Source organism: Pyxicephalus adspersus, chromosome 1 (assembly GCF_032062135.1).
Source record: "Pyxicephalus adspersus chromosome 1, UCB_Pads_2.0, whole genome shotgun sequence".
Classification (NCBI taxonomy): Eukaryota; Metazoa; Chordata; class Amphibia; order Anura; family Pyxicephalidae; genus Pyxicephalus; species Pyxicephalus adspersus.
Window position 1 is genome coordinate 97834693 of NC_092858.1, and position 26112 is coordinate 97860804.

The following is a 26112-nucleotide window of genomic DNA, read 5'->3' on the forward strand; positions in this document are numbered from 1 at the left end:
CTGTCTATTAGGAAAAGATATTGGTCACCCTAAATATGCAGCTATGTAGTCAGGTGGAGGTTATATAAATAAAGGGCTAAAACATTTTAATCTGTGACAAACGAGGTAAATAAACTATAATGTACAGAATCCAGGAAGTGAACGGTAGAAAACCCTACCCCCACGTCCTATTTTTTTTATTAATAAAATGCCATTTGTAACCTGCTTTTGATATCCATGATATTTTTTTCAGATATGATTTCCTTCCCCACATTGGTTTTGTGTATTGGTGCTGATGTACAGACATAGTATGGTGTCTTTAAACCAATTTTTCCCTTTAGAGCCCTTGGCATCTTAGACCAAGGCTGTACATGGTCATCAACTCGTGCCCAAGCGGAGTTTGGTGTGCCTCAGACACTTGCATGTTTCAGATCACATGTGCAGGGCTTTATCTTAACTTTAGAAAGAAATTGAGGAACTATATACAGCATGGGCTTTGTCAAAAGGGACACCGGGATGGATTTCAAATAACCTGAAGGTTTGAGGTTCCTGTACTTTAGTACCTACATTAGAAAGGTATATACAGTGTAATGCCTGTATTCTGTCTCCTAACTTTATATCTGCTTGTTCAAGGTTCCCTCCTCCCTAAATTGCTGAATTAAGGTTTGAGAAAAAAAACCTGGATTAGGAAGGAGAATAATATAAAATGGATAATTTATCTTTGCCGTTAATCTGTGAATGGCGAATGATGACTAACCTAAAAACATCTGACTTCACTTACAGGTTGTCTCCATCTCAGTTCTTCACCACCTTCGGATACAAAATGGTTTCCTACAATATTTGTTGTGTTCTCTGTAAAATAAATCATGAATTTCCATGGTGAAAGGGCTTGTAATTGCTTGCAGGGAGTAAGTAGACCTGACAAATTAAAGATCTCACTAAGAAATTATCAGGTAATTTAACTCACTGCCATTTACCAAATTTTCAGTTTTAGAGGACAAACTCTGTAAAGCAAATATTGAAATGAACTGCTTTGTTGATTCATGTTTTCCCCTTATCCTTCATATAACACATTGCATATTTGAAACCAATCTGAAATAGGATTTATATTTGTTTTAAAGAATGCTTGTTGTAGCCAGCCGCATTGATTCATGTTGTGCTGCCATAGCAGGTCAGTAGTAGCTATGAATATGTGTGCTCATAAATATTGGAAGAAGTTCCAAGACTTGCCTCTGTCTGTTGTTATTTTTAGCCATTTAAAAGTAGCTCTTTATCTGTATGGATTTTTTTCACCTGCATGATTTTTAAAGCACTTCTATATTTTCAGATTTGCATCATTATGGTACTAATTATACTTATCCATTGATTTGAGCTCATTAGCTGGTATTTTATAATATTTGTATTGATGATTTTGTGGCTAATTCATACTGTTTTGAGTATAAGTTTACTTAATATTATTATTTAGTTTAAATCTGGCATTGCATGCAGCGTTTTTTTGTTTATACAGTAAATTGTAAATTATTTATAATATTTTTAGCTTGAATTGATATATCATATCAATTATATAATGTCCAACATACCAACATGTCTCTGTCACTCAGAGGGGCTTACAATTGAATATACTTACCTATATATAGTCATATATATATATATATATATATATATATCATTTACTCGATCTAAGGCCACGTTTTGAGTTTAAGGGAAGCCAATAACCCAACTGTATGTTTTTTGGGATGTGGGAGGAAACCGTAGTCGCTGGAGGAAACTCACACAAACATGGGGGGGGGGGGGGTATAAAAACCTAATGCAAACAGTTATAAACAAATGCGCAGACACAATTTTCTTCAGTATTTCTTTATTCATTTTAGCCTGTTTTCAATACTAAACTTTGCTCCCCAATGCCACCTTCTCCCTTGTGTTGCACATTCTAGTTCTGCATTCTAAAGTGAATGCAAACTTTCAAACATTTATAATAATGGATACTACCACTCAGCGCTTTTGTGAATTTTACATAAGTTGGATAATTTATTTTAAGGTATCAGTGTTTCCAACTGGCATCCTATTAGTTTGGATAGGATTTTGGGATCTACATTGATCGATAAAATACTTGTATGAGTTTGGATGTGTCCCCGTTTTTCTTTAGGGGAATGGTAACATAGGCTTCAGTTATCATTAAGTAATATTTCTTTACCAATTTAAATATGTTTGTAAATAGCTGTAAGAGAGGGGAAAGTATGGATTTTCAGAGATTTAAAAAACAATCTGTGGCAAGGCTATCATTCTCTGACATTCTCTGATTGGCGGTTGGACATCCACAAATGATCCAAGGATTGGACTGTCAAATCTTTGGATCTTGTTAAAATACTAATTGTGTGTGATCTGTTCCCATCCCTTAGACCAGTGTTTTTCAACCTTTTTTGAGCCACAGCACATTTTTTACATTAAAAAGTCCTGCGGCACGCCACAAATCAAAAATGTTACAAAATGCCACTCAGTAGCTAACTCTCTTGTCTCTAAGAATAAACAAGGCAGTTAAGCTACCTACTGCCACCCACTGACATGGAAGAGTATTACATTACTCTGCCAGTCACTACAGTACAGACACTCGACAATGGTAATTGGATAATTTCCCACGGTACAATACACCTGAAGATCTCTCACTAGTGTGCCGTGGCACAGTGGTTAAAAATCACGGCCTTAGACACATTGCCTAACAATTTACTTGTTTGCAAATTTGTGGGACTATGTATATACTTCAGGGGACTTGTTTATTCTTCTCCAGCTTGGTTTCATAGTACTTCTTGGCATTGGTAAGTATTTTGAGCATGGATTCATGACACAATTAGTAGCAAAGGACTGGCGAGAAGGGTATTGACCTATTAGATGACATTTATGTTGTTGCCCATAACAACAATAATGGAGGTAATATTTTTTGTACTTCATACTGGGTATTAACTAGGCTAATTTTATTTCTTTTTTTCAGTTTTTTCTTTCATTTCAGTTTTAGAAAAAGCCATGTAACTGTCCTACAGGAAATAAGCTTGATTTATGTAATGAGAAAGATAATGTTTATTAAATACAGTATAAAAATAAACACAGGGTAGGGTGGGAATGTATCTGTGAGGCCCATTTACAGAGGAAATTACCTCTTATTGTCTTTTGTAATCTTCTGATGTGCAGGAATACACAACTGAGATTGTTACCTAAATAGAGATGAATGTTATGAATAAAATAAACATATAATCTTATGGGGGGAGTTTGTTTAAATATATGGTCTGGTGACAAGGTTTCGGATGTAAGTTTAGGATGAAGCAGCTGCATTTTAGAAGGAGTAGTAGCAGATTTAGGAATTGACTACACAGCAAAGGAAACATTTTCAGTCTTCAGGCTTTTATTTTTATTTAGATACACAATTGCGTTATCTTTTATTTTGGTCTGGGGACCTTCATCTTGGAGGAAAAACAAAGATGAAACAATTTTGATTACAAAAACAATTCAAAACAACTTGACATTTTTTATAACCTGTATTATTATTATTATTATTATTATTATTATTATTACACAGTATTTATATAGCTCCATCATATTACGCAACGCTGTACAAAGTCCATAGTTGTATTACTAACTGTCCCTCAAAGGAGCTCACAATCTAATGTCCCTATCATAGTCATATGTCTATATACCTGTATAACATTATTCTTTTTAACCAGTGTCATGTTATTGGAATCACTGCTGTAATGTCACTGCCGTTTCTAAACTTACACAGGTAGCTTTGTTTATCCTCAGTACGCTGGGGTGGTATATTTATTGTATTGACCTGCATGTGCAGCTCGTGCCTCACTTTCCTCGGATAGGGTTTGGTAAAAATCTTTTTTTTAATATATTTACTTGTTTACAAATACTGGTTTTAATCATTGCTGTAGAGATGGCATCACAATTGTCTTTGCTGATAAGTGCAAACATTGGCTTAGATATTTTTAGTTTTGCCTTTCCACAAACCGTACATAATAATATCACAAATGTTCTTCACCTTTTTATACTGCATTGATATCTTCTGTAACTTTTTTTTTTTTTTTATATAATTCTCAAATTGCTATTAAAAAGGACAAAGCAAGTGTTTCTCATTCTTTTTATAATTGCCATGTAATATATTATAATTACAGTATATTTGTATGGTAATGTAGTGTACACCCATATTATACATAATACCTATATTCCTGTACAGGGAATACTCAGAAAAAGAGCAGTATGAGTTGACTAATTCTTTAAAAGTCGAACTAAACTAAAACCACTACTCAAAAACAGGTACAATTTAAGCTTCATTGGAAAGATGATGTTTACTGGGAGAGCGACATCTATCCGTTTGCTGTTGCCGTTTTCAGCCCTACTATATTAGGCAGTGGATGGCATTTTAAATATTTTTATTACAGATTTTCAGTTTTTGTATAGCTTGTTTGATGTGCTGGTTAATTTCACAAATATGTGTTTGCTAACACCAATAATGCTTTTCTTCAATATTTTACAGTGGCATGATGACAACAGAAAAGAGTTTAGTGGCTGAGGCAGAAAACCCTCCTAAGGATCAAAAACAAGAAGGAAAGGAACAGGAGGAAGCAGGGGCTTGCTTAACAAATTCAGAGGAACCAAACACAGAGGAGATACAGGACACTGAGAAAACACAAGATTCTCTTTCTATTGCATCTCCAAGCACACGCAAAAGCAAGGAGAGACATTCTGAAGGAAAGGGCCTGTCGAGACTTTTCTCATCTTTTCTGAAGAGGCCAAAATCTCAGGTCACTGAAGAAGGGAAAGACAGTCAGCAGCCAGGGGACAACGGAGACCAGAAGGAAGTGGATGAAGGATTAGGGGAGCAGCTAGAAGATGAAGTATTTCTGAAGGCCCCTATTGCAGCTCCAGAACCAGAACTTAGAACTGATCCATCTTTGGATCTCCATTCCCTGAGTAGTGCAGAAACCCAGGTGAGGAGCCTTTACTAATGCCGTTTTAAAAAGCATATTCCACTAAATTAAATTTAAACAAATAATAATAAATGGTTTTAATAATTCCAAAAAGTTTATATAGCTTTGTACATTGTCTTTGTCTTAAGACTTTTTACTCCTGCATATGTTTGATGTTTAAATACTGCAATGGGCACCATATTAGGATTACTAAGGTACATAGTTCTTTAGATTTTGCAATGGAATAGCTGAGACATAAATGAGTATCAGTGTGTCAGAACTGTCCTTAACTGAATGTCCGGGTTGCAGGAATTGGCCTTTTCATGATAGATAATTAGTGTAGTGAAAGCAAGCAGATAGAGCTGTGGTCCAAGTTGTCATTAGGACCTTGCAGCTACTAGGCACTCACTATATTTTTTAGGGTCATTCAGCTGCCCCTCTCTTTTGATTTATCCAGCTCTGATTCAGTATTTATGTCATTTGTGCTACATATACTTTTTTAAATTTATTTATTCATTCATTATTGATGAGTTTTTGGTTGGTCCTTTTAGCCTGCTCAAGAAGACAGAAAGGACGATCAAGACCAAGAAATTGATCTTGAGGACAGAGAGCCATCTGTTAAAGGTGACAAGGAGCAGGAGTTTGCCAAAGCTGATGCAGAAGTAAAGAGCCCGCAAAAAGTGGCCAAGAGATCACCCAACATGCGCTGCAAAGTTTCTCTTCTTGATGACACTGTATATGAGTGTGAGCTGGAGGTAAGTGTTATGGCTAATAAAATATTATTATATAAAAAAAAGTCTAATCATTTTAACTATTATTTACAAGAAAAGTGTATACCAGCATGCTGCAAGGCTAAAATATTGTGTTTATTATTTGTTTGGTTATACTAAAACAATTCAAGCTTAGTTGACTGTTGGTGATTGAGCTTTAGGAAAAACTTTAGTTTAAGAACTAATAGAGAAAGAAGCTGTCAATAAGGCTGGGTCCACACGGATGTTTTTAAAAACGCATGTAAACTTTCCTACTGCATTTATATGCGTTTTTATGCACTTTTATTAGCGTTTTAAAGTTTGCCTTTAAAACGCTGGAAAACATCTATGGCCTGTTTCCCGAGGTTTCCTGTGTTTTTACCACATTTACGTTTCAAGTGCTGCTTATATATGGGGGAAAACACCCCTATTGAAATCAGTGGAAGCGTTTTCCATTGTTTACTCTGCGTTTTAATTTTTAAGGCGTTGCAGGCAGCGTTATAGATACTGCTCATAAACATGCCTCAAGGAAACGTCCTGGTGTAAATTAGCTCATTGGAATGCATCGAAATTCAAACATGGGCTTTTAAAGCCTTAGGTTTAAACGCTGGGGAAAACGTCCGTGTAGACTAAGCCTAAGGGTCATGGAAGGTAACTGCTTACTATGGGCAAGATTTGCAAGAGGAACACTGTTCCTGGGGGTAGCACAGTGTCAGAAAAGTAGCAGTATCTCTAGAGGATATTGTGGGGCTTAAAATAGGAGGGCTGTATCAAGCAGCATAAATGTGAAATATAATTATGGAATGCTGCGTTTGAGGGTAGCCAACCAACAGAAGCAGCACAGCTTCACATCTCAATGGCCTTATTTTGTAAGCTTGCTAATACATGATTCACCACAAGATTTATGCATGGTAGTCTGTAAAACACATGTGTCTACGTCTACCATATTGGAGAAGTCCATGTCCACGTAGGGAAGTTATACGTATCTACATGGCAAAAGCACTAGTGGCTGGCAGTATGGCCATCAGATCTTAAAAGTTGTTTGTATATACTAACATTTCATTTAAAGGATGTCATTTTTACCATGCCAGTGGTTTAGTATAGGGACCTAGTGATTAATTGGGTTATCAGTATTGATAATATGCATGTGTTGACAAACTTTCCAAATAACAATAAATTGCCTAGTAGTTTTGTTGTAAGTCTATTGTTGTAGAAATGGAAAATCTAATGATTCTGACCTGTAAACTTTCTGATTGCTGGGTTTTTATTTTTTATAGCAGGATGGACACTAATAAACATTAGTCCCTATAGTTTTTTTCCATGTGACTCCAGTGACCTTTATTAAATTTAACTGATTCATTTTCTGTTTTCTGACGTGATGGGCTCATTCCAACCTCACATTTACATCTCCTTCCGACAGTGCAATTACCACCTGAAAATCAGATTGTTCTCTTGTCTGTGTCTATGAGTGAGGTGCAGCATCCTGCTCAGATACATCTCGTGTCTAAACATTTCTGTTGTCAGAGTGATTTGTTTTGTTCCTGCTCACAGAGGCTGCAAATCCCTTTAAGTCTGACAGCAGCTGTCCATCCATTTACTAATCAGTTTATTTTTATTTTTCACTACCAAAAAATTGGGACCAGCCTTAATTTGTGTTTTTAGCCCATACTTGTTTTACCTGTAGTTTTTAAATGTTTTAGTTCATTTCAGTTTTTAGAAGGAAATACATTTTAGAGGTTAAAAAAAATATAATAAATGTGAGTCTCTAATATCCTCTGGCAATCCAGCTGCTATCATTCAGGCAGATGGAACAGGCAGGTGTTTCCTTTCAGTGTTTGGGATAGAGTCTGGGTTTTTTTTTCTTTGCAGTTTATGGTAAAATGCTGATTAGGTTCTTGGTAAATTTAGAACAGTACATTTTGATCAAAACAATTCAAGATTGAATAGAAGTGAGGATGCTCTATATCACAACACTTAGCTGAACCCCTTGTTTATAGCCAGGAACAAAGAGTAGCTATTTTAATGCAAATGTGTGAAGCAGAGTATCATGCTTCAGTGAACTAGTACTGGTTATTTAGCCACTTAGTCTGGCTAGGTTTTTGGTTTTGTTGTTATTGTGTAATATTAAACATTGGATCCGTAATGATGAGTTCAGTTGCAACTAAGTGACTTTTTATTTTGGAATGCGAATTTTTTAATTTTACTTTAGTAGTTATTTCTTATAATTATTTAATAGCTTCTCTTTGAGCTGAACAGGAAAAAAAGGAACAATGAATGAAAGAGCAACTTTTACAAAGTGAAATGGCATTGAACCTCCTGTAGACTAGGTGTTTAGTACTTTTTAAAGTGTCAGACAGTGGTTTCTTTGTATTCTTTAGTGTTAATTTGTTAAGTGTTGTATTCTATTTTTTTTTTTCTGGAATACAAATGACATAACAAAGAGATATAAACAAAATGCATTAGGAACATACACCCACATCTATTTCTGTACTTTAAAAAAAAGTATAAAAGCAAGGTGTTTAAGGTGTTTTTAAAAACAGGATGATCTTTGGTGGGGATTTTTGTTAAATTTTTATTACAAATTAGTTATATCGTTAGATTACCTAAAAAATACCTCCAAGGTACAATAATTGCAATCAGTAGCAAATCGTGTATTTTACTGATGATGAATATAATGCATTAAACAGAACTCGAGGTATAATTTGGTTTAAATAAAGACGCCACAACACCCAACATTTGGGTGGTATTTTGCTTTTAAATGGTTGGGGAACTGATCCGGTACTCCAATCCACTCCTTATCTGATCCCTTGTGCATAAAGATGGCAGCCTAATAGCATAAATTATGCCAACAATTCTCAATTGACTTGTATGCCATAATTTAACGCCCATTTTTCTAGTTATTTAAGATTTTTGTTGCCTACTAGCTTTACATAAATAGTGATATGGACTGAATATTTTATTATAAAAATCATCTGTAAGGTGCCAATAACGAGTTTGTCTTTAAACAAATCTGTACTGGGGAAATAAGGCAGATTCTGTACTTGAGTACCCTTTGTAAAAATGCTAGTACTTTGGCTGTAATGCTAATCAGTTGCTTCTTGAGTTGCTGAGCTGGTTTACAGATCTGTTCTGACTTCACTCTAAGTTTCCTGTTCTGCGTGTATATTCAGGTCAGTGACTTATTAATATGTGAAGCCAGAGATATCTAGGTATGTACCATTTTCAGAAGGTAATCAGCGATGGTATTCTCTTTATACATTTTCTTGAAGCATCTCTCCTTTAAGCCATTTCCATTAGTTAAGTTCCTTTTTTCTGAACACATTCCACATCTTTCAGAAACATGCCAAGGGACAGGACCTTTTCAAGAAAGTATGCAGCCACCTGAACATCCTGGAGGAAGACTATTTTGGCCTGGCCATATGGGAGTCTCCAAACATTAAGGTAAGAACTAGTTTGAGGTTTAAGTTCCCAGTTTATATCCAGGAAAAGAGAAATAGAAATCTGGTCTACATGGGGTCACAAATCCAGGGTTTTCTGGGCATGTTATGTTTTGGTCTTGTGTAAACAATGGTGCTCTCAGCAGCACTTTCATTGTTCATTCATTATCTGATGCTGTAGAGAACTACTGTCCCTTGATTAGCTCCCACCAATACCCTCTTTTCAGACTTCATTGTCCACCAGCTTAATCTCCACAGGATGAGCATGCAAACGGTTGACTGCACTTCTCCAGAGGACACAGAGACCCTTCTGTCTGTCTAGCTCTGCTCAGCATCACTCAGCAAACATTCTGATGAACAGACAAGGGATGCCTGGCACATGGTATTTAAAAGATGCACATCAGAGGAGAGCTGATAAATGATTTGTTAAGAGATCTGGCATTAAACTAACATTCCTGAACTATTCAGCAACTTGTAGCATACAAATAGGGCATAGTGTATGAATTTGGTCAATAATTTTAGAAATCCTTATTTCACACAACCTACTGAGCTCATAATTTGGATGTTACATGGGATATTGGACGAGAACTAATCAGTATCTTTTATTTAAGCCTTCCTACAAGTTAATATTCTTTTTCTTTTTTCAAACTATTCATTTAATGTAACCAAGTCATACATATGTATATTTCTGTCATTTTATGCATTGTATTCTTTCTGGTTTTTTTTTTGCCCAGGGCCTACTTAAAGTAACCAGTTCAGCTCTCACTCCTGTTCCCCCTCCTAAAAATTGAACGTGCACTTTAGGGTGGTAACAGCATGATTAAAAACTGAATAAATCTATGAGCAGACTGTTGATGAATGTTTCTGAGCATCAGGGATTTTCAAGTTGGTTGGAAAATCTCTTTAGCCCACATGCTGATCATGCCCCTTTCCTTCCATTATATAATATGTAATGAGACTTTAAGGGCATATGTCACATGCATTTGTTGGCTGAGGCTGGTTGTACAAACCTCTGTTTGCTTTGGTAGAGAGATATGCCCATCTGTAGCCACATTTACTTGTGTCATGGTGGTCCTGTATTTGGTACTACCCCAGTTGTGGAATACATTCTTTTTATTGCTAACACAGCCTGAGGCATGTATATGTATGCTATGGGAAAACATCAAAAAACACTTAAAGTTTTAAAATGATTCATTAAAAGCTCTGTTTTACAGGGACATCAGCTTAAATTCTAAGAACTAGTTCTGTTAACTACGCCAGTGGGATGTGAATAGACTGGGACCATGCTCTCTGCAGTATACCGGAGTAATGAATACACCTGATCAGATAGGCCAGGGTTGTCAAACTTCTGGCCCGGGGGCCAAATCTGCCCCCCAACGTCCTTTTATTTGGCCCCACGGGAATCCTAAATATGAACTGCAACTAGCCTGCCGCTGCATTAAAAAAGCGTCGCTACTACAATTCCCGGCATCACTCCTCTCTATATACCAGTAGGCTCTCTGCCTATGCGTGGCCCCGCATTGGAGTGTTTTATAGGCGCAAATAATGCTGATAATTTTAGTAGCAGCGCTTTATCAATGAAGAGGGAGTCTTAGCTCTGCATTGGCCGCATCTGGCAAGTCCAGCACTCCCCCTCAGCTGTACATTTCCTTGGTACTCCAAGGCATGGACCTGAATGATTGTTTTTTTATAGAAGAATATTGTTATTATTGTTAGCCTGTGCAAAAAGGTTACCATAGAAATTTAACTTTTTTTTGTCTCTTTCTCTATTATTAGCTTGTTCCATATTGAATGTGAAGCAAATTTTTTCAATAAATTTCAAGGTTGGCCCATGACTTTGTTAAACTCTAAGTTTTTAATTTTGAATTAGTCAATATATTTGACTAATATTTGTATTGAATTTCACACCCCTGAGATAAGCAGTCAGTATCACTATTCAATCTTTGGGCTGAAAGCCCATACCTTTTATAAAATCTTTTTTTTCTTTTTAGAATTTAGCAGAAAGTTATATATATACTGTTTTTACTTATTATATTTTACTATATTCTGTTTAAAATGTTACTAAGTTTGTGTTTATTCCATTCTGGATTGCTCTGTAGTTTATTCCACTGTTAAGAGATGGAAATAATTTACATCTTTCCTTTTTTATAGTTGTGGATAGACCCCGTCAAAGATATCAGGAAACAGGTGCATGGTGAGTATGTAATTCTTACCAGAGAAATATGCCATCCCTGTACATGTACTTGTGCAGATTTTATGTGGGACTAGTAAATACAAGGAACATATGTTACATAAATGTATTCTACCACAAGTTTGCCTACATCAGAGCGATTTGGACACATTCCAACAGAAATGGTAATGTTGTAGCATGTCTTTTATGGCTTTGTTTTGAAATTTTACATCCGGATCATGCACATGCAAATCTATCAGTCACTTTTTTTATACCTAGGTATAGTGATCAGTTTAATGGGATAAGTCTGTAAAGAAACTCATAAACCTTTTTTTTTTTAAGTTAAAGTTACTCCCTGTTGTCCTGGGGAGGGTTACATGTTTGATTGTCAGGAACTGTGTTCCAGCTTAAGAAAAACTCAACAGTAAATAGAAGCCTGGTAACTGTCTGTGGGTGTTTTATAAGTGAATTTATGAAACATATTATTACATTCCCCTGTTATGGTATTAATAATACCCAGTTTACTTTTTTTGATTTTTTACTGTAGTACCCATTATTTTTGGTAATAAAAGGATATTTCAAGGACTATTCAGTGCAGCCAGTAAGCCCGGGTGGTCATATACCCATATACCACTGCTCTTACTTTTGCAGAATCAGTGACATGTCTTTATAGGGTTGCTAAGGCGTGCACTAAAAGTCAAGATACAAATAGCAGAAAGTACAACAAAAACAAATTTGTTTTTTTTTTTATAAAGTATAAACATCTCTCTAGCCACACTGGTTGTGAATAATCACACAAAGCAAATAAACCAAATATTGTAGAAATTTACTTAGGAGGAGAAGTCCTTTTCTTTCTGTCGGGTCACATGATCAGTCTCATTGTCCTCTGCTTTTTGCATAGTCCAATTTGTGGGCGAGCTAAGTTACAACTTTTTTTCTTTGGGTAAACTTTATTCTGATAGGTGGCAACACTACAAAGGTAAGATCAGGGCGCTTGGTATCAATTTAAAGTCTTTACCTTCACACACATAAATGCTCTTATGTAGGTAGATGTGTAAAACAGGTTTGTATGCATATGAAAATGCCATCCAAAGACAGACGGTTTTTGTTTTCTCACTAAGAATTCTTTTTTTACTGGGGTACCATAACACAAAGATACACACTAGAAAAAGAGAGTGTGGTTGTACCTCTGCAGCATCCTATCTTCTCCAGGGGTGTCAGTAGTGTTTGATTTATGTTATCCACACCTCTGCAGTCTTTATAGGACTAGGTATGGGAGATAAAAAAAAAATAAAGTTCAAAGGCCAGAAATTAGCATCCATTACAATGTTCATATTTAGGCCCTCCTAGTTTGTGAACCTTTTTAAGCCAAGCTACTAGTATCATCTTAATTGTAAATTCAGCTGCTGGGACGCTGCAGCCTATTAGACAGGTATTGAGTATAAGTGCTTACCTAAGCTCCTGTAGAAAAGGCGATGTGACCTCACCTGGTTCTACCTATATGCTTGTAGACAGACATGTAGATAGAACTAGGTGAGGTTATTTTCAGACAGAAATATTAGTGGTGCCAATAGCTACAACAGCAGCAGAGGGACAACACTGCAATGATTTCAGTACAGAAAGGGGAGGGTTGTTACCCTATCCTATATGTTACACCAAGAATGTACATGAAACTTTCATGTTTCTCTCATAGCATTTTTTTAAAATAGAAAATGGTCAAGCATATGACATTGGTAGTCTGGAAGGCCCAGGTTTGGGGTTTGTGTGTGAGAGAGTATGTATTTGTATGTACATATATAATAATTTAAAAAGAAAAATAGTTAAACTTATTACTGTATTAATTATAGGACCAAGTTTTTAAATTGCGTGAATGCACACAGTGTATAGACCTTTGGCACATATCCCCATGGAACTGATGAGATTGGAGGGGGTGGGCAGCACTGATCCCTTTCCAGATGGCTCAACGGCCTCCTAATTTTAAGCCTCTTTAGCTGATCAGCGGCCTGTGTTCGTTGTTGCAAGATGAGTTTGCACTGTAAGCCGGTCTCCATTCTCTACATACTTTGCTTGCATTTGTCTGGCCATAGAATGTGACATTCTGTGCTACAAATTGGATGCCCTGTTAGATTTGAAAATACAATTGATTTTTCTGTTGATGTAAAGTGAGCTGTCTAACAACCTCTATTTAACGTGTGTATGTGTGTAAATTTAGACACATGCAGTATTTTTATTACTTTGCTCCAGGAACCATGTATATTGACTAATCAATATGCACATTAAGTAAAAGTACACCACCGACATGCAAAACTGCAAGTTTCTAAACCAGCCATTAGAGTCACTATCCAGGGCCAGACAGCAGATGGTTTGTAGATAAGCAGCCACCCTTTCTGTTTATCCTGCCATACACCTGTGGTGCTATAATGCATACATAGCAGGTCTCACAGACAAGTATATCAGCAATTTATGCCTTTTAAGATAGATCTTTCGCACTAAAATTTAGTTTTTACAAAGTTCTTTTGTCTCTTGATCCTGAAAGCAGTAAGATAATACCTTTTAAATGGTAAAAAAAAATCCAAATTCTATTTGTTAAAAAAAAAACATTTGTGAAAGGATAGGTATTGGTTTGTTTACAGCTCACTGCAATGCACATGTGCGGTGAGCTTGCTGTACATTGCAGCTTAGTTGCATTGTGTAGACACTTTGCAGTGCCATATATCTGCAATGTATGCTGGGATGCTATACTGTGCACTACCACAATGGGTTATTGTGAACCACACACAAAAAAAATCAAATTAAATCATTTGATGTAAACAAGTTATTTAACTACCTTGCCGTTAAGCCCGAGCATGCTCGGGCTAAAAACTTTTGCAATTATGGTTAACCCCGAGTTTTTGTCACCAGGTGGTTAAATGTAAACAAATGTTATGTTGCAATCCGATTGTCATACATTGTATGACAATCGGATTACAACTGAAAGGAAATACTCACCCAGTGTCCGCAGCTCCTATTGCTGGCATCTGTAGTGAGATGTATAGAACAATGCAGAAATCCTGCATTATACTGTGCATCTCTCCATAGATACGAGCAGCTTCCAGCGTGTGCCTGTGTCTCTGTGTGAGGCAGGGAAATCCCCCCCCCTCACATCACTCGGAGGATGAGTCATCTTCCAGTGATGTGATTGGTGATGTATGGGGGTGTGTCAGGGAGGGAAATTTATAGGCAGAGTACAATGTAATCTGATTTTAAATGGTTTTTACAGTACAAAAACACCACACAACATGAAATAAAAATAAAAGTACATTTTTAATTTTATTTTTAGATTACATTGTTGTCTATTATTTCATTATTGTTTTAAATTATTATTTATATTTATGTATTATATTATAATTTATGATTTTAATATAAAAAATAAATATAATTATCATACCCGGGAGTTAATCCTAAGAATTACAAGCCCACAATACAAACAAAAATTTCTATGCAAAAAAAAAATAGGATAGGATTTTATTAAAAGTACATTTTTTTTTTTTACATGATTGTGTGTTTCAAACATTTTTTATATTCATAATATCTACTAGAACCCTTGTTCGGACATATTTCTGTAAGTTACAGGTCTACAATTTAAAAAAAAAAAAATTCATGAAAAACAGTGGATCACTTTTGGTACAGAAATCTAGACCTCAGTGTAACGCTCAGGTGGTTAAGGAGGCTCTTGCAGAATAAATATAAGAAGACTTCAAATGGTCAATTCTTTTTTTTTTTTGTAGTATTCGCCCTCTGTTGGACTGTAACGGAACATAAAATATAATTTGATACAAAAAGTGATTTTTACACCTACAAATGTGTAGATGCATGCTAAGTTTAGTGTGTTTTGTATGTTACTTAAAATAATTTTTTTTTTCATAAGTGACATTTTGCTGTCATAGACGTGATTGTTCTGAAATAAATGTCTGGAAGTTTAAGCCAAATTAATTTTTTCTTTATTATTTGCAGAAGGGATATCACCTGTCTTTTCTGCAATAATGAATATGCCTTAACACAAGTTTTCCAACTTAGATAAAGTTCTGCTTTAGGCTTTCTTTGCAATCCCTTTGAAAGTAGAATAGTAGGCAGATAATAAAGAGACAAATCAATGCAATGGTATAATCATTAATACATCACTACACTTGTTTTTGAAATAGTGTAGTACCTTAATCAAATAGTAACTTTTCAAATAGTGTAAGTGTTAAGGGCTTGAATATGAAAGGTTAGGCGTCAGAAGGGGCGGACTATTTTATGTGCCAGCAATAATCATGTTTGTAGGAGGGGAAGATACTCAATGTGCTTCTCCTCCTTTCACTGCCCAGTTGCAGGTTCAGAGGAAGTAGGATAAATCAGATCATCAGACTGATGGCATCTTGTAGTGAAGAAGTTCTGCAGAGGAGAACTGTGAATTGAAAATTCTTCAAAAAAAACCCTTTTTTATTATTACATTTGTTATATTCTTGACATATCCTACTTTTGTCATGTACACTGATCACACAACGTTTTTTTGCTCTGATCTCCTAACAAATTTTCGTTTCACTGCCTCACTCAGTTTTTATTTTCAAAATACAAACATGCATACCAGGGAATTGATGTTCAGTTGTAGGTTTATGTCTTAGAATTTATATACTGCTGCTGTGGTAAAGGCATCCAATATTTTGTTGTGCTAACTCAACAGTCCTCATGAGTCTTGGTGAGACAACATTTTTGCCAGACATGAAGTAAAAAAAAAAAACCCAATAGATAACTTTAGAATTCAGGCTATACACTTGATTTATTACTTCAACGCTGTATTTAAAGGAAGATTTTGGGTAGTTATTGATTTATGAGTGGACTTTTTAATAAGTACTTAAATGGCCTTGCATATGTAACCTAAGTTTGTCTGTCAGCATTGTGAGTCTTGTAATGGTTGCAAAGTCTGAGTTTGCATTTCTGGTAGTTGGATCATATTTAGTAGATTATAATATTCTAGTTGGGCTGTGATGATACAGCAGCGGATACAAATGTCTATAACGAGAAGCAGTTGAGCCTACAGGAGGTTTTCCATGCTACTGATCAATAATTATGTGAATAAACAGTTTATTTACTGGGAAACCATGGTAAAAAAAACTAGGGAAACTAAACCTGCGCTACTCTCCAGCCTCATTCTAGCGCAGAGCGTTGCCATCTTCGTTTTATTCCTCTCCCTGCTTAAGATCTTCGTCCATCTTGATTGGCTGTGGATGTTGTAATTCCCACACCGGAACATGGGAGTTCATTCATTCTCAGCATGTGCAAGGGAAGCCGGTATTGCTGCATTCCCCTGGCAACCAGCTGGGCAGCGAAGAGCAGTTGTTGAAGAGAGGACATCGTCTGTCCCTTTCTGCATTACCAACTGCCTGAACTGCTCATGTTAAAAGTGGGATTTTCAATATGTTTGCTGCTTTCTCAGTTAAAAAAAATATTCTTCATTATTGTTGCACTTTTTGTAACATCTGTCAGAAATCCAGTGTTCTTGCAAGCTCTTGTGCACTAAACTGTAATCCCAATCCCATCCCATTCAGTTCTACATATCCTTCATATGTGATTGAGGTGAGGAAGGTGTTCTGTAGTCCTAATTTGAAAATAAAGGAAAGGCCAAGTCGACACAGGCTAATTTTCACTTCCATACTGCTTTCTATTCGGATAAAGCAAACTAATCTGTTGTGAATTTATACTGGGAATCGGCAGCGAACCCATCATCTATTCAAATTCAAGTGATTATTTTTAGATTTTTTTAATCAGATGTGTTGGTAACTTCATGTATATGAATCATCAATCAAATCTCATCAGCATTCAGATCACTTCCTGTCGGTGTACATCAAGAACAGCAGACTATCATACATTCTGTGTGTTTTTTTTTCTTTTCTTTTTTCTTCTAAACCTGTAACAATTTTTATTTTCTCTTTTCTTGCAGGTGCTCCATGGGAGTTCACCTTTCATGTAAAGTTTTATCCACCTGACCCTGCACAACTTACAGAGGATATAACCAGGTAATAGCTCACTGGAGGCTTTTTGCCTTTTTTTAGATAATATATTATATTTGGATCTAATTCAAATTAGTGAATATGCACTGATCAGCCAATACATTACACCACTGACTAGTGAATAACATTGCTATACAGTAGCACCTGTCAAGAGATGGGATATATTAGGCAGCAAGTAAACGGTTGTTTAAGATGGCATGTTGGAAGCAAGAATAATTGCCAAGTGTGAAGAACTGCGCTAAAATTGTAATGGTTAGAGGACTGGGTCGAAGCATCTCCAAAACAGCAGTTCTTTTGGGCTGTTCCTGGTATGTAATACTCAGTACTTACCAACAGTGGTTCAAGAAAGGACAGCTGGTGTACCAGTGATTGGGTCATGGGCCTAGACGTACAGATGCGCGGGGTGTTTTTGGTTCTAAAAGGCCAGCCCATGTGGACCAGTCCTATGGAAGTGCTTCTACAGCACAGACTCCTGAAGAAGGTGATCCGGTCTGTGGAATCATGTCCTCATACAAATCATATAGATGAGCAGTAATATGTGAATCATTTACCTCAGGAAACAGAAGATAAAGTCTCCAGTTATCGAAAATACAGAATTCTTGCTTTATTTTAGAACAACTGGCACAACATGTTAAAAAGCCGAAGGTTTAGGGCCGTTCAGGTCCCATTCTCAAGGTAACATAGTGGTCAAGTGTCTGCATGACCCCCACATGTTGTGATGGTGCTGTTATAATAAAGCAATAATCATGTATTTTTGGAGTGCTTGTTCTATTTCCCTAAGTTCTACACTAGGGGTGTCAAACTCTGGCCCGCGGGCCACATCTGGCCCTCAAGGTCCTAGTGAAGTATTAGCATAGTGAAGTTTTTAGTGTCAGACAAACTTGTGATGTAAGAGGATGAACAACACACAGCATGCATTGATGGATAGAAATTATTCTTTTCAACCCTAAGGTGTGTGTAGAGAGGTTTGTTTTTGTTAGTTATAGACGAAGTAGTAAACTTCCCCAATTTTTTCAAAAAACTTCATGTTTGGCCCCCAAAATGGTCTAAGTTTTTAATTTCGGCCCTCTATGTTTAGTTTGACACCCTTGTTCTACACAGTGCTATCCATGGTTGTCACTTCAAGCTCCCTTCATCTTTTGCAAGGTCTGTTTGCTGAATATAGTACATACACATTCATTAAATTCTGAATTCCATCCCTAGATATTACCTGTGTCTCCAACTGCGACAGGACATTTTAAGTGGGCGTCTGCCATGCTCTTTTGCCACTCTTGCTCTTTTGGGTTCCTACACAGTTCAGTCTGAGGTGGGAGACTACGATGAAGATCTACATGGAACAGATTATGTCAGTGAGTTTAAACTGAGCCCAAATCAAACCAAGGATCTGGAGGCTAAAGTCACAGAGCTGCACAAGTCTTATAGGTAAGGATGGACAATTTGGACCAGCAGCAGCCATTTTTACGCTGCATTTCTAATTACCAGTCTTTTTTTATTTTGCTGTTTTTCAAGTTTATTTTACCCTCAAATTTAAAATTGTCCTCTAGACTAGTCAAGATGCTAAGTATCAGATAGTGATCATCTAAAGTGTACAATCAGGGGATTTTCACATAAATGTTTTGCAAGTCCCCAGTAGTATGAGTGCAGATGAATATGTGCTATGTATGCATTTAAGTTTTTATGCAGCTGGTATTTTATTTCATGTTTTTCACTGTTGTGATAAATCTGGGGCAATCCTAATATAAGTTGGAGTAATCCCTTCTCCAACAGTGCATTGCATGGTTTTGTATATGCTCTTGGCAGATTCCCTACAATGCCTGTGTAGTACAGTTGAACTACAAGTATCATGACTAGAATTTTGTAATGATCTATCCTTATTATGTATAACTAATAAACCAAACTATGAAAATTGTTTTGCCTTAATTACCCTACCATTACTCCGGTCACCTTTATTTTAGTCCCCTCTGTATATTGACATTAGCTGCAGATTATGACATTAGTTGCATGGAATCTTGGCTTTGGGTTAATATTTTTTTTTTCTTCGAATGATATGTTTTTATTATAATAAGAGTGTTACCTTACAAACGAACATTTAATACAGGATATACACATGACATTGGTATTACAGATCAAGCAAAATGAGTGCCTAGGTAAGGTTTCTCCTAAAAGAAGACAATATGTTACACAGTCTGACTGTATGTAGTGCAAGGGACTGTTTGATTTGATAATAATTGAATGGATTGTTTGGCATTAACCATATATTGCACCGTTTTTGATAAACCAAGGAAGGAATGGTGTGAGTTACATGTCATTACACACAGAAGTGTCAAAGTTAATCAGCATGTGTAACAAGATTTTTTTCCAGCAACATAATAAGGGTTTACCTGATTTGTGTGTTTGTTTGTGTGTGTGTGTGTGTGTGTGTGGGGGGGGGGGGGGGGGGGGGGGGGGGGGTTGGGGATAAGAGTCTCCATTTATTGGCTGGAAATAGTAAATATTTATATACAGTAGGGACTATAAAATGGTCAATCTGACATTCACTGAAATATTCCCTAGTTGAGAATCATCCAGCTTTATAAATATACCCAAAATGTTATATTTATATGATTACAAAAATAGAATACTTTTTGTTGGGCAGATTGGTTAATAATAATACATTTGATGGTTGTAAAACGCAAAAAACAGAAGTAATGAAAGCTGTAAAGGAGTGTAAACAGATTGCAGATTTAAAACAGTGGCCTGTGCATTGGTAAAGGATCCATAGTGTGTATTGTATGCGTGGTGATTGGTGGCCATTGCACAATGTCTGCAAAGTCCTGCCTTCACATGTACAGTCATGACATGCTTGCCATTCACACAGAGTATGAGATGTTCTCATGCAACATTAAGGTCTCAATTTATAAAACAGGGAATCTCACATTCCCTCAAAGATTCTCTTGTGGGAATTACCAAGGTCCTACTTGGGAATGTCAGATTCCCTGTTTTATAAATAAAGCTGTAAGGGGTTGGTGGAGAATCTTCCAGGACCATGTGTTTCAGTGACAGTAATTGATTCTCCACTAGGGAATGTCAGATTCACTGCTTTATAAATGGACCCCTAAATAACTATTTTCAAATCTTTTCTCTTCAATATGCAATTAGGGGCTCTAATCTTTCATTCATAATAATCTCCCCTAACTAATGGATGCAATCAGACACAGACATATTAAATCCAACACAGATAATACATTTTAATCCTTTTATTTTTTTAAGGTTTCCAACTGAAATTGATTGTAGTGTGTTTGTATTAGTATAATGCATTGATCCTATATTTTATTTACATTTTTCAGGTCAATGACTCCTGCCCAAGCAGACCTGGAATTTCTGGAAAATGCCAAAAAACTAACTATGTATGGTGTGGATATTCACCATGCTAAGGTATCCTTCTAAGGTTTCTTGCAATATTGGTAGTACATATTTCCTTAACCTGTTGCAAACATTCTGAATGACAGACACATTCAAAGTGGATTTTTCTGTTTGTATTTAATTGTAGCTCAGTAAGTGTTTGTACACATACCAGATGATTATTGCCCAAGAAAAAGTGGTGAAAATCTGACGTGTAAAGTGTCCCCCTGATGTCATTCATCAATCCACTGTAGCAGATTGATAAACAAGCAATCAGAAATTACTGTTGTGATCTCCTATGGAGGATAGCACAGCTGGATGCCTTCATTGATCAGAGCAGTGCTACAGTATACAGTACTTGTTCGTTCACCTGACGTCTATACGCAGTTAGAGACTGAAGTTTTGCAGAGTTTTGCATGTAAACTACAGCAGTGGGGGATAGTGTTTACAAAGAGAATGTTAGGAGCAAATATGTGTCTGAGTTGTAAGCTAGTTCTCTAGGACTCTTTAATCCTTTACATTTTAGCATTCTTTATTTATTCTTAGGCACATGCCCCTTCTTCTGACTGACAGTATTTTGGTATCAGATAGCTTAGGTAGTGAGCACTCTAAAAAGGGGCCTGCCTATTTTCCCTAATTTTCAAAAGCTGGGGAATGTCAATGGGCTCCTAGCTTGGTGTAATATTTTTATTAAGATAACCGGAAACATAATCTTGCCACCAAATAAAATCTCAGTCTGCAACTCTGTTCTTAAGACAACTATACATTTTTCTTGAAAGCTTTGCATCCTTTGTACTGGTAACTGATATGATTGCAAAGACATTGTAGATATCTCATTTTTTTGTTGGCCACACACACAGGATTTTGTGCACAATTGGTACATCGGTATATGTGCATGAAGAAGAACAATAATTTTCTAAAATATTCAATAGTCTTGATTGTTTTCGACACCCAACAATCATTGTGAATTTTTTTTTTTAATTGTTGGCCATTTTTGAGCAGTTTTTTGACAATGAGTCAGAAATTGTATTCTGTGTGTAAATTTCAATACCTTCTTACTTGTCTCTAAAAAAGATTTACCCATGGGAACATTTCCCTTCACCTTCTGTTTCTGAAACAATTTATACATTTTGTAGGGAAGGATAGAACCCCTTAATAAATGGTGGTAAAGTACCACATCCCAAAAATACTCTAAATTGGAACAGAGGGTATATTTTCCTATTTAGGTTAAGAGAACTACCAAATAAGGAGGGAAGGCATACCAAATAGAGGGATTTTTAAGGTACCAAGTTCAAAGGTATGTTAAAATCATATATTCCATTAGCAAGGCACTTAAAAGATTTATAACAAATTACAAACAAAAAATACCATATAAATAATTCCATAAAACCAGTAAATAGGCCTATAGAGGCACTAGACAGATGTCTTCTGCTATTCTCGTGTAACTACGAGGTACTTGCTAAAGCAACAATTTGCTGCTAGTAATATTAGGTATCACCTTAACTCACTCTAAACTAGTGGGGTAACCAGCAAATAATTAAAGGGTGTGTTCAAAACTCTACTCGTTTCGCATATCTGGTCTGCTTCCTCGGCAGTTTAATATTGACCCATTATTATTATTGATGATAGCAAAGGTGCTAATTGCTTCAGCTGGACTTAGAGATGAACAAACCCTGAAATGTTTGTCTCAAAGGAAGGCTTTGCCAGCAATTTTTAGATTAGATTAGAGCAGCTTTCGATGCTGTGAGCACCAGAAGAGACAAGTATGTAGTTTCTTTATACAGACATTCTCTGGCAGGTTGAAACATTTTGTGGGGTCATAGGGTTTGTAACGTAACATGTAATTTAAACATGCTAAAATTACTTGTTAACCTCCCTAGAGGTAACCCTGAGTGTGAGTGGGGGTAGAAAAAAGTTGCTAAAAGGGGTAACCCCGAGTCACACTCGCAGTAGGTAATCCTATGGGAGGTAATAGGAAATAGAGCCTTACCTGATCCGCAGCTGTCCATCGCTGCAATCTCCGTCTTCTTCTCTCTTCTTCCGGCTGGCTTCTGCACCCAATGAGTCATCGGGGAGTTCCCGGTGACGTCGGTGCGCGTGTATGTTGCTGGCGGGGCGGGAAATTTAAAATCCATTTGTATTGCATTCAATACAAAATAACTGTATTCAATGCAATACATTGGATTTATATGTGTAAAATCAGTACATTGTTTTTAAGAACATTCATTTTACATTATATATATATTAGTATGAGTATAATATGTATTTAAAAAAAAAATAAAAACATTTTTTTTTAAATATATAGATTTTTTAATTCATTCAATTTATTATTTTTACATGATTGTGTGTTTCAAACTTTATTATACTCATACTATTATATTACACTGTAAAATAAATTTTCTTGAAAAACAATGTACCGCTTTAAGACATATAAAACCGGAAAGAAATGAACCACTAGGGAGGGTAATCACATGCTAAAAAAAATTGATATCTCTGGTCACCCTTTGGATCAAATCTAACTAAACTTTAAATCCTTAAAATCCTCATACATTGATCTTTTCTTGAAACGGCCTATTGTTGAATATCTGGAGGAGACACAACTTTTTCAGTGAGTGGGTTTAATTAGAAGGGAAAAATGCAATGAAAAATCCAGGAAAGAATTGTTTACAGCTTTGATTTTTTTAAGGATTCATCCAAAGGCCTGACTTTAACCCTGATTAAATACTTCTTACTGTTTTATATCTCTTGTATACCCTTGTTGCAAGAATAACATTTTGGAGTGACATAACCTGTTTGTTTTTCAGGACTTAGAGGGCGTAGATATTAAGCTTGGAGTTTGCTCCGGAGGTCTCTTGGTCTTCAAGGACAACCTGAGGATCAACCGCTTTCCATGGCCCAAAGTGTTAAAAATCTCCTACAAAAGAAGCAGCTTTTTTATTAAGATTCGTCCAGGAGAGGTACGTAAGAAGTATTAGGAGTTTATTTTATTAGATCAATTGAATTAGGCCATCCCAGGTACGAGATAGGGCAACGTAGTTGGGGGAAAAAAAATTGCTGATCTTACTACGCATGCATGAGTATAGCTTTTTTTTTTTTTTACAAAAGGGTTTTTTCTGCACATGCCCGAAGTGCATGCAGTGGATGAACTTCTCCTGGTATAGAGATTATTGATTTTTAAAATAGGATCTCTACATCTGCTCTTCTTTTTTTTTTTTTTTTTTGCTAAAAAAGGTATAGAGTTTTAAAGGCAGTTTTCCATAGCACGTGACTGGAGATTATGGGCCTGATTTATTAAAGCTCTCCAAGGCTGTAGAAGATACACTTTCAGCAGTGAAGCTGGGTGATCCAGCAAACCTTGAATGGATCTGGTCCAGGATTCAAAACATTTTCTGGAAAATAGGAAATGACTTTAAAGAAATTCATTCCAAGTTTGCTGGATCACCCAGCTTTACCAATGAAAGTGTATCCTCTTCAGTCTTGGAGAGCTTTATAAAATCACACCCTATAAATCAGCACTACTACCAGATATAAATTTATTTGATACGTCAAACCTCCTGCTCAGGTTAGCATTGTGGCTATACATAATGGACAAGCATGATAAAAATGTCAAATGAAGCATGGATATATCTGGCCTATTGCCTTGGCCCTAAGAGTCTTTGATTTAAATATCATTTAGTCTCCTAATAGTTTGCTAAATATTGAATCTGGAGTTCTTTAAACTGTTTTTCTTGCCATTTAATTAAAACTTTTGTATAGACATTGTTTGATGGTTGTAAAAGTTTAGATGCTTCTTGTTCTTTGTCTAGTAGTAGTATTCCTTCACTACAAAAAAAGTCCTGCTGGCAATGTGTTTTCTGGTTTGTGACAAGTGACCTGGTTAAAAAATTCAGTTGCTGGATTTTTGTGCTGATTCAACAAAAATAAGTCAGTGCAGCACAGCCTGTAAGGAAACACTCAACACAGTGAATAGAGAATTTTTATTTTGGGTTGGTAAGGGCTATCCTAAAAGTAACAAATATATTCTTCATCCAAACCTTTTGTAAAGTAGTCCTGGTGTGGTCGAGATAGAAATATGTCATGAGAAAATTGTTTGTAGACGTGCCTTCCCAATCTTGCATGAATCACTACTCTAACTCTCTGTTCATTAGAAAGTTTTTTTTTCCAATTATTGATAAATATTAATAATATTATTATATATACAGTATTTATATAGCACCATTATAATATGCAGCGCTGTTCAAAGTCCATAGTCATACCACTAGCTGTCCCTCAAAGGGACTCTCAATCTAATGTCCCTACCATAGTCATATGACTTTAATATAGTCAATTTAGGGGGGAAGCCAATTCACCTAACTGCATGTTTTTGGAATGTGGGGGGAAACCAGAGTACCTAGAGACAACCCAGGCAAACACGGGGAGAACCTGCAGACTGCAAGCAGATAGAGCCCTGGTCAAGATTCAAACCTGGGACCCAGTGCTACAAAGGCCAGAGTGCTAACCTCTGGGCTAACTGTTATAGGAAGGAAAGTAGAGCAGCAACATAGCTGATATCCACGCTGCCCTAAATTTAGCCATAATCATCAGATGGTGTTTGGGCAAATGTGCAAGGTTATGCACTGTGTTAGACACAGATCCAGGCAAGCGATAGTGATGATTCATTTTCCAAATTACATTTGAATTTAAGGATTCAGACAGGGAATTCTGCAAAGATTGCTGTGACAATATACTTTATATACAATTGTTTACTAATCTAATAAATCCCAGCTTTAATGCTGTTTTTAAATATTTATATTTGCTTTCCATGTGCCATGCAGCTGGACAGTGATGCCACATTAAGTATTATGGGTTTCTTTATAAGCATGCGCTGACAGTCCACACTAGCTTCTTAACACAGATAAAAGAGCTTTGATGTAAAAATAGGTCATAATCTATTTTCTGTTCACATCCCATCATCTGAATTTATGTATTCTGACTGGGTGTATTTTTATACCAAACAACAATCTCTGTGTGAGCATCTGTTTCCTCTCTGTTCGCCTCTGACTAGACAGAACTAAGAAATGACAGACTGCAACATGTGCGTGTCTTTCTGTATTGTTTATGTTGTGCTGCATTCAAAATTCTTAGAGAGATGGCTGATTCCACATAGCAAAATAGTTGTTCTGTCTTATACATTCAGCATCAGTCACATACTTAAAGCGTACCTAAACTCAGAAGTTTCACTTTACATAAAAGGGTATACAAAACCTTTTTATGTAAGGTAAAATTTCTGTTTGTGTTTTTTTCAGTGCAACACCCTTTTTTTTTATAACAAAAAAGGGTGCACCGTCTAGGCGATCGAGAATGAATGGGAGCGCAGAGCCTCCCAGGATACCTACGTTACGCATCCCAGGAGGGTCTTGGCTGTTT

General features: G+C 36.2%; 1 protein-coding gene across 15 annotated transcripts in view; it reads left to right on the forward strand.

The window, feature by feature from the left end:
- Positions 1–26112, forward strand: part of LOC140336694 (protein 4.1-like) — an 81433-nt gene that overhangs the window by 18446 nt on the left and 36875 nt on the right. For all 15 annotated transcript variants that reach the window (XM_072420035.1, XM_072420026.1, XM_072420044.1 and 12 more), the window contains 8 exons: positions 4508–4961; positions 5492–5695; positions 9026–9130; positions 11278–11320; positions 17256–17331; positions 18529–18747; positions 20652–20739; positions 23511–23663. In XM_072420035.1, coding sequence (XP_072276136.1) covers positions 4512–4961; positions 5492–5695; positions 9026–9130; positions 11278–11320; positions 17256–17331; positions 18529–18747; positions 20652–20739; positions 23511–23663 — 1338 coding nt within the window. In that variant the 5' untranslated portion in view covers positions 4508–4511. Of the gene's footprint in view, positions 1–4507; positions 4962–5491; positions 5696–9025; positions 9131–11277; positions 11321–17255; positions 17332–18528; positions 18748–20651; positions 20740–23510; positions 23664–26112 lie in introns of those variants that run through there.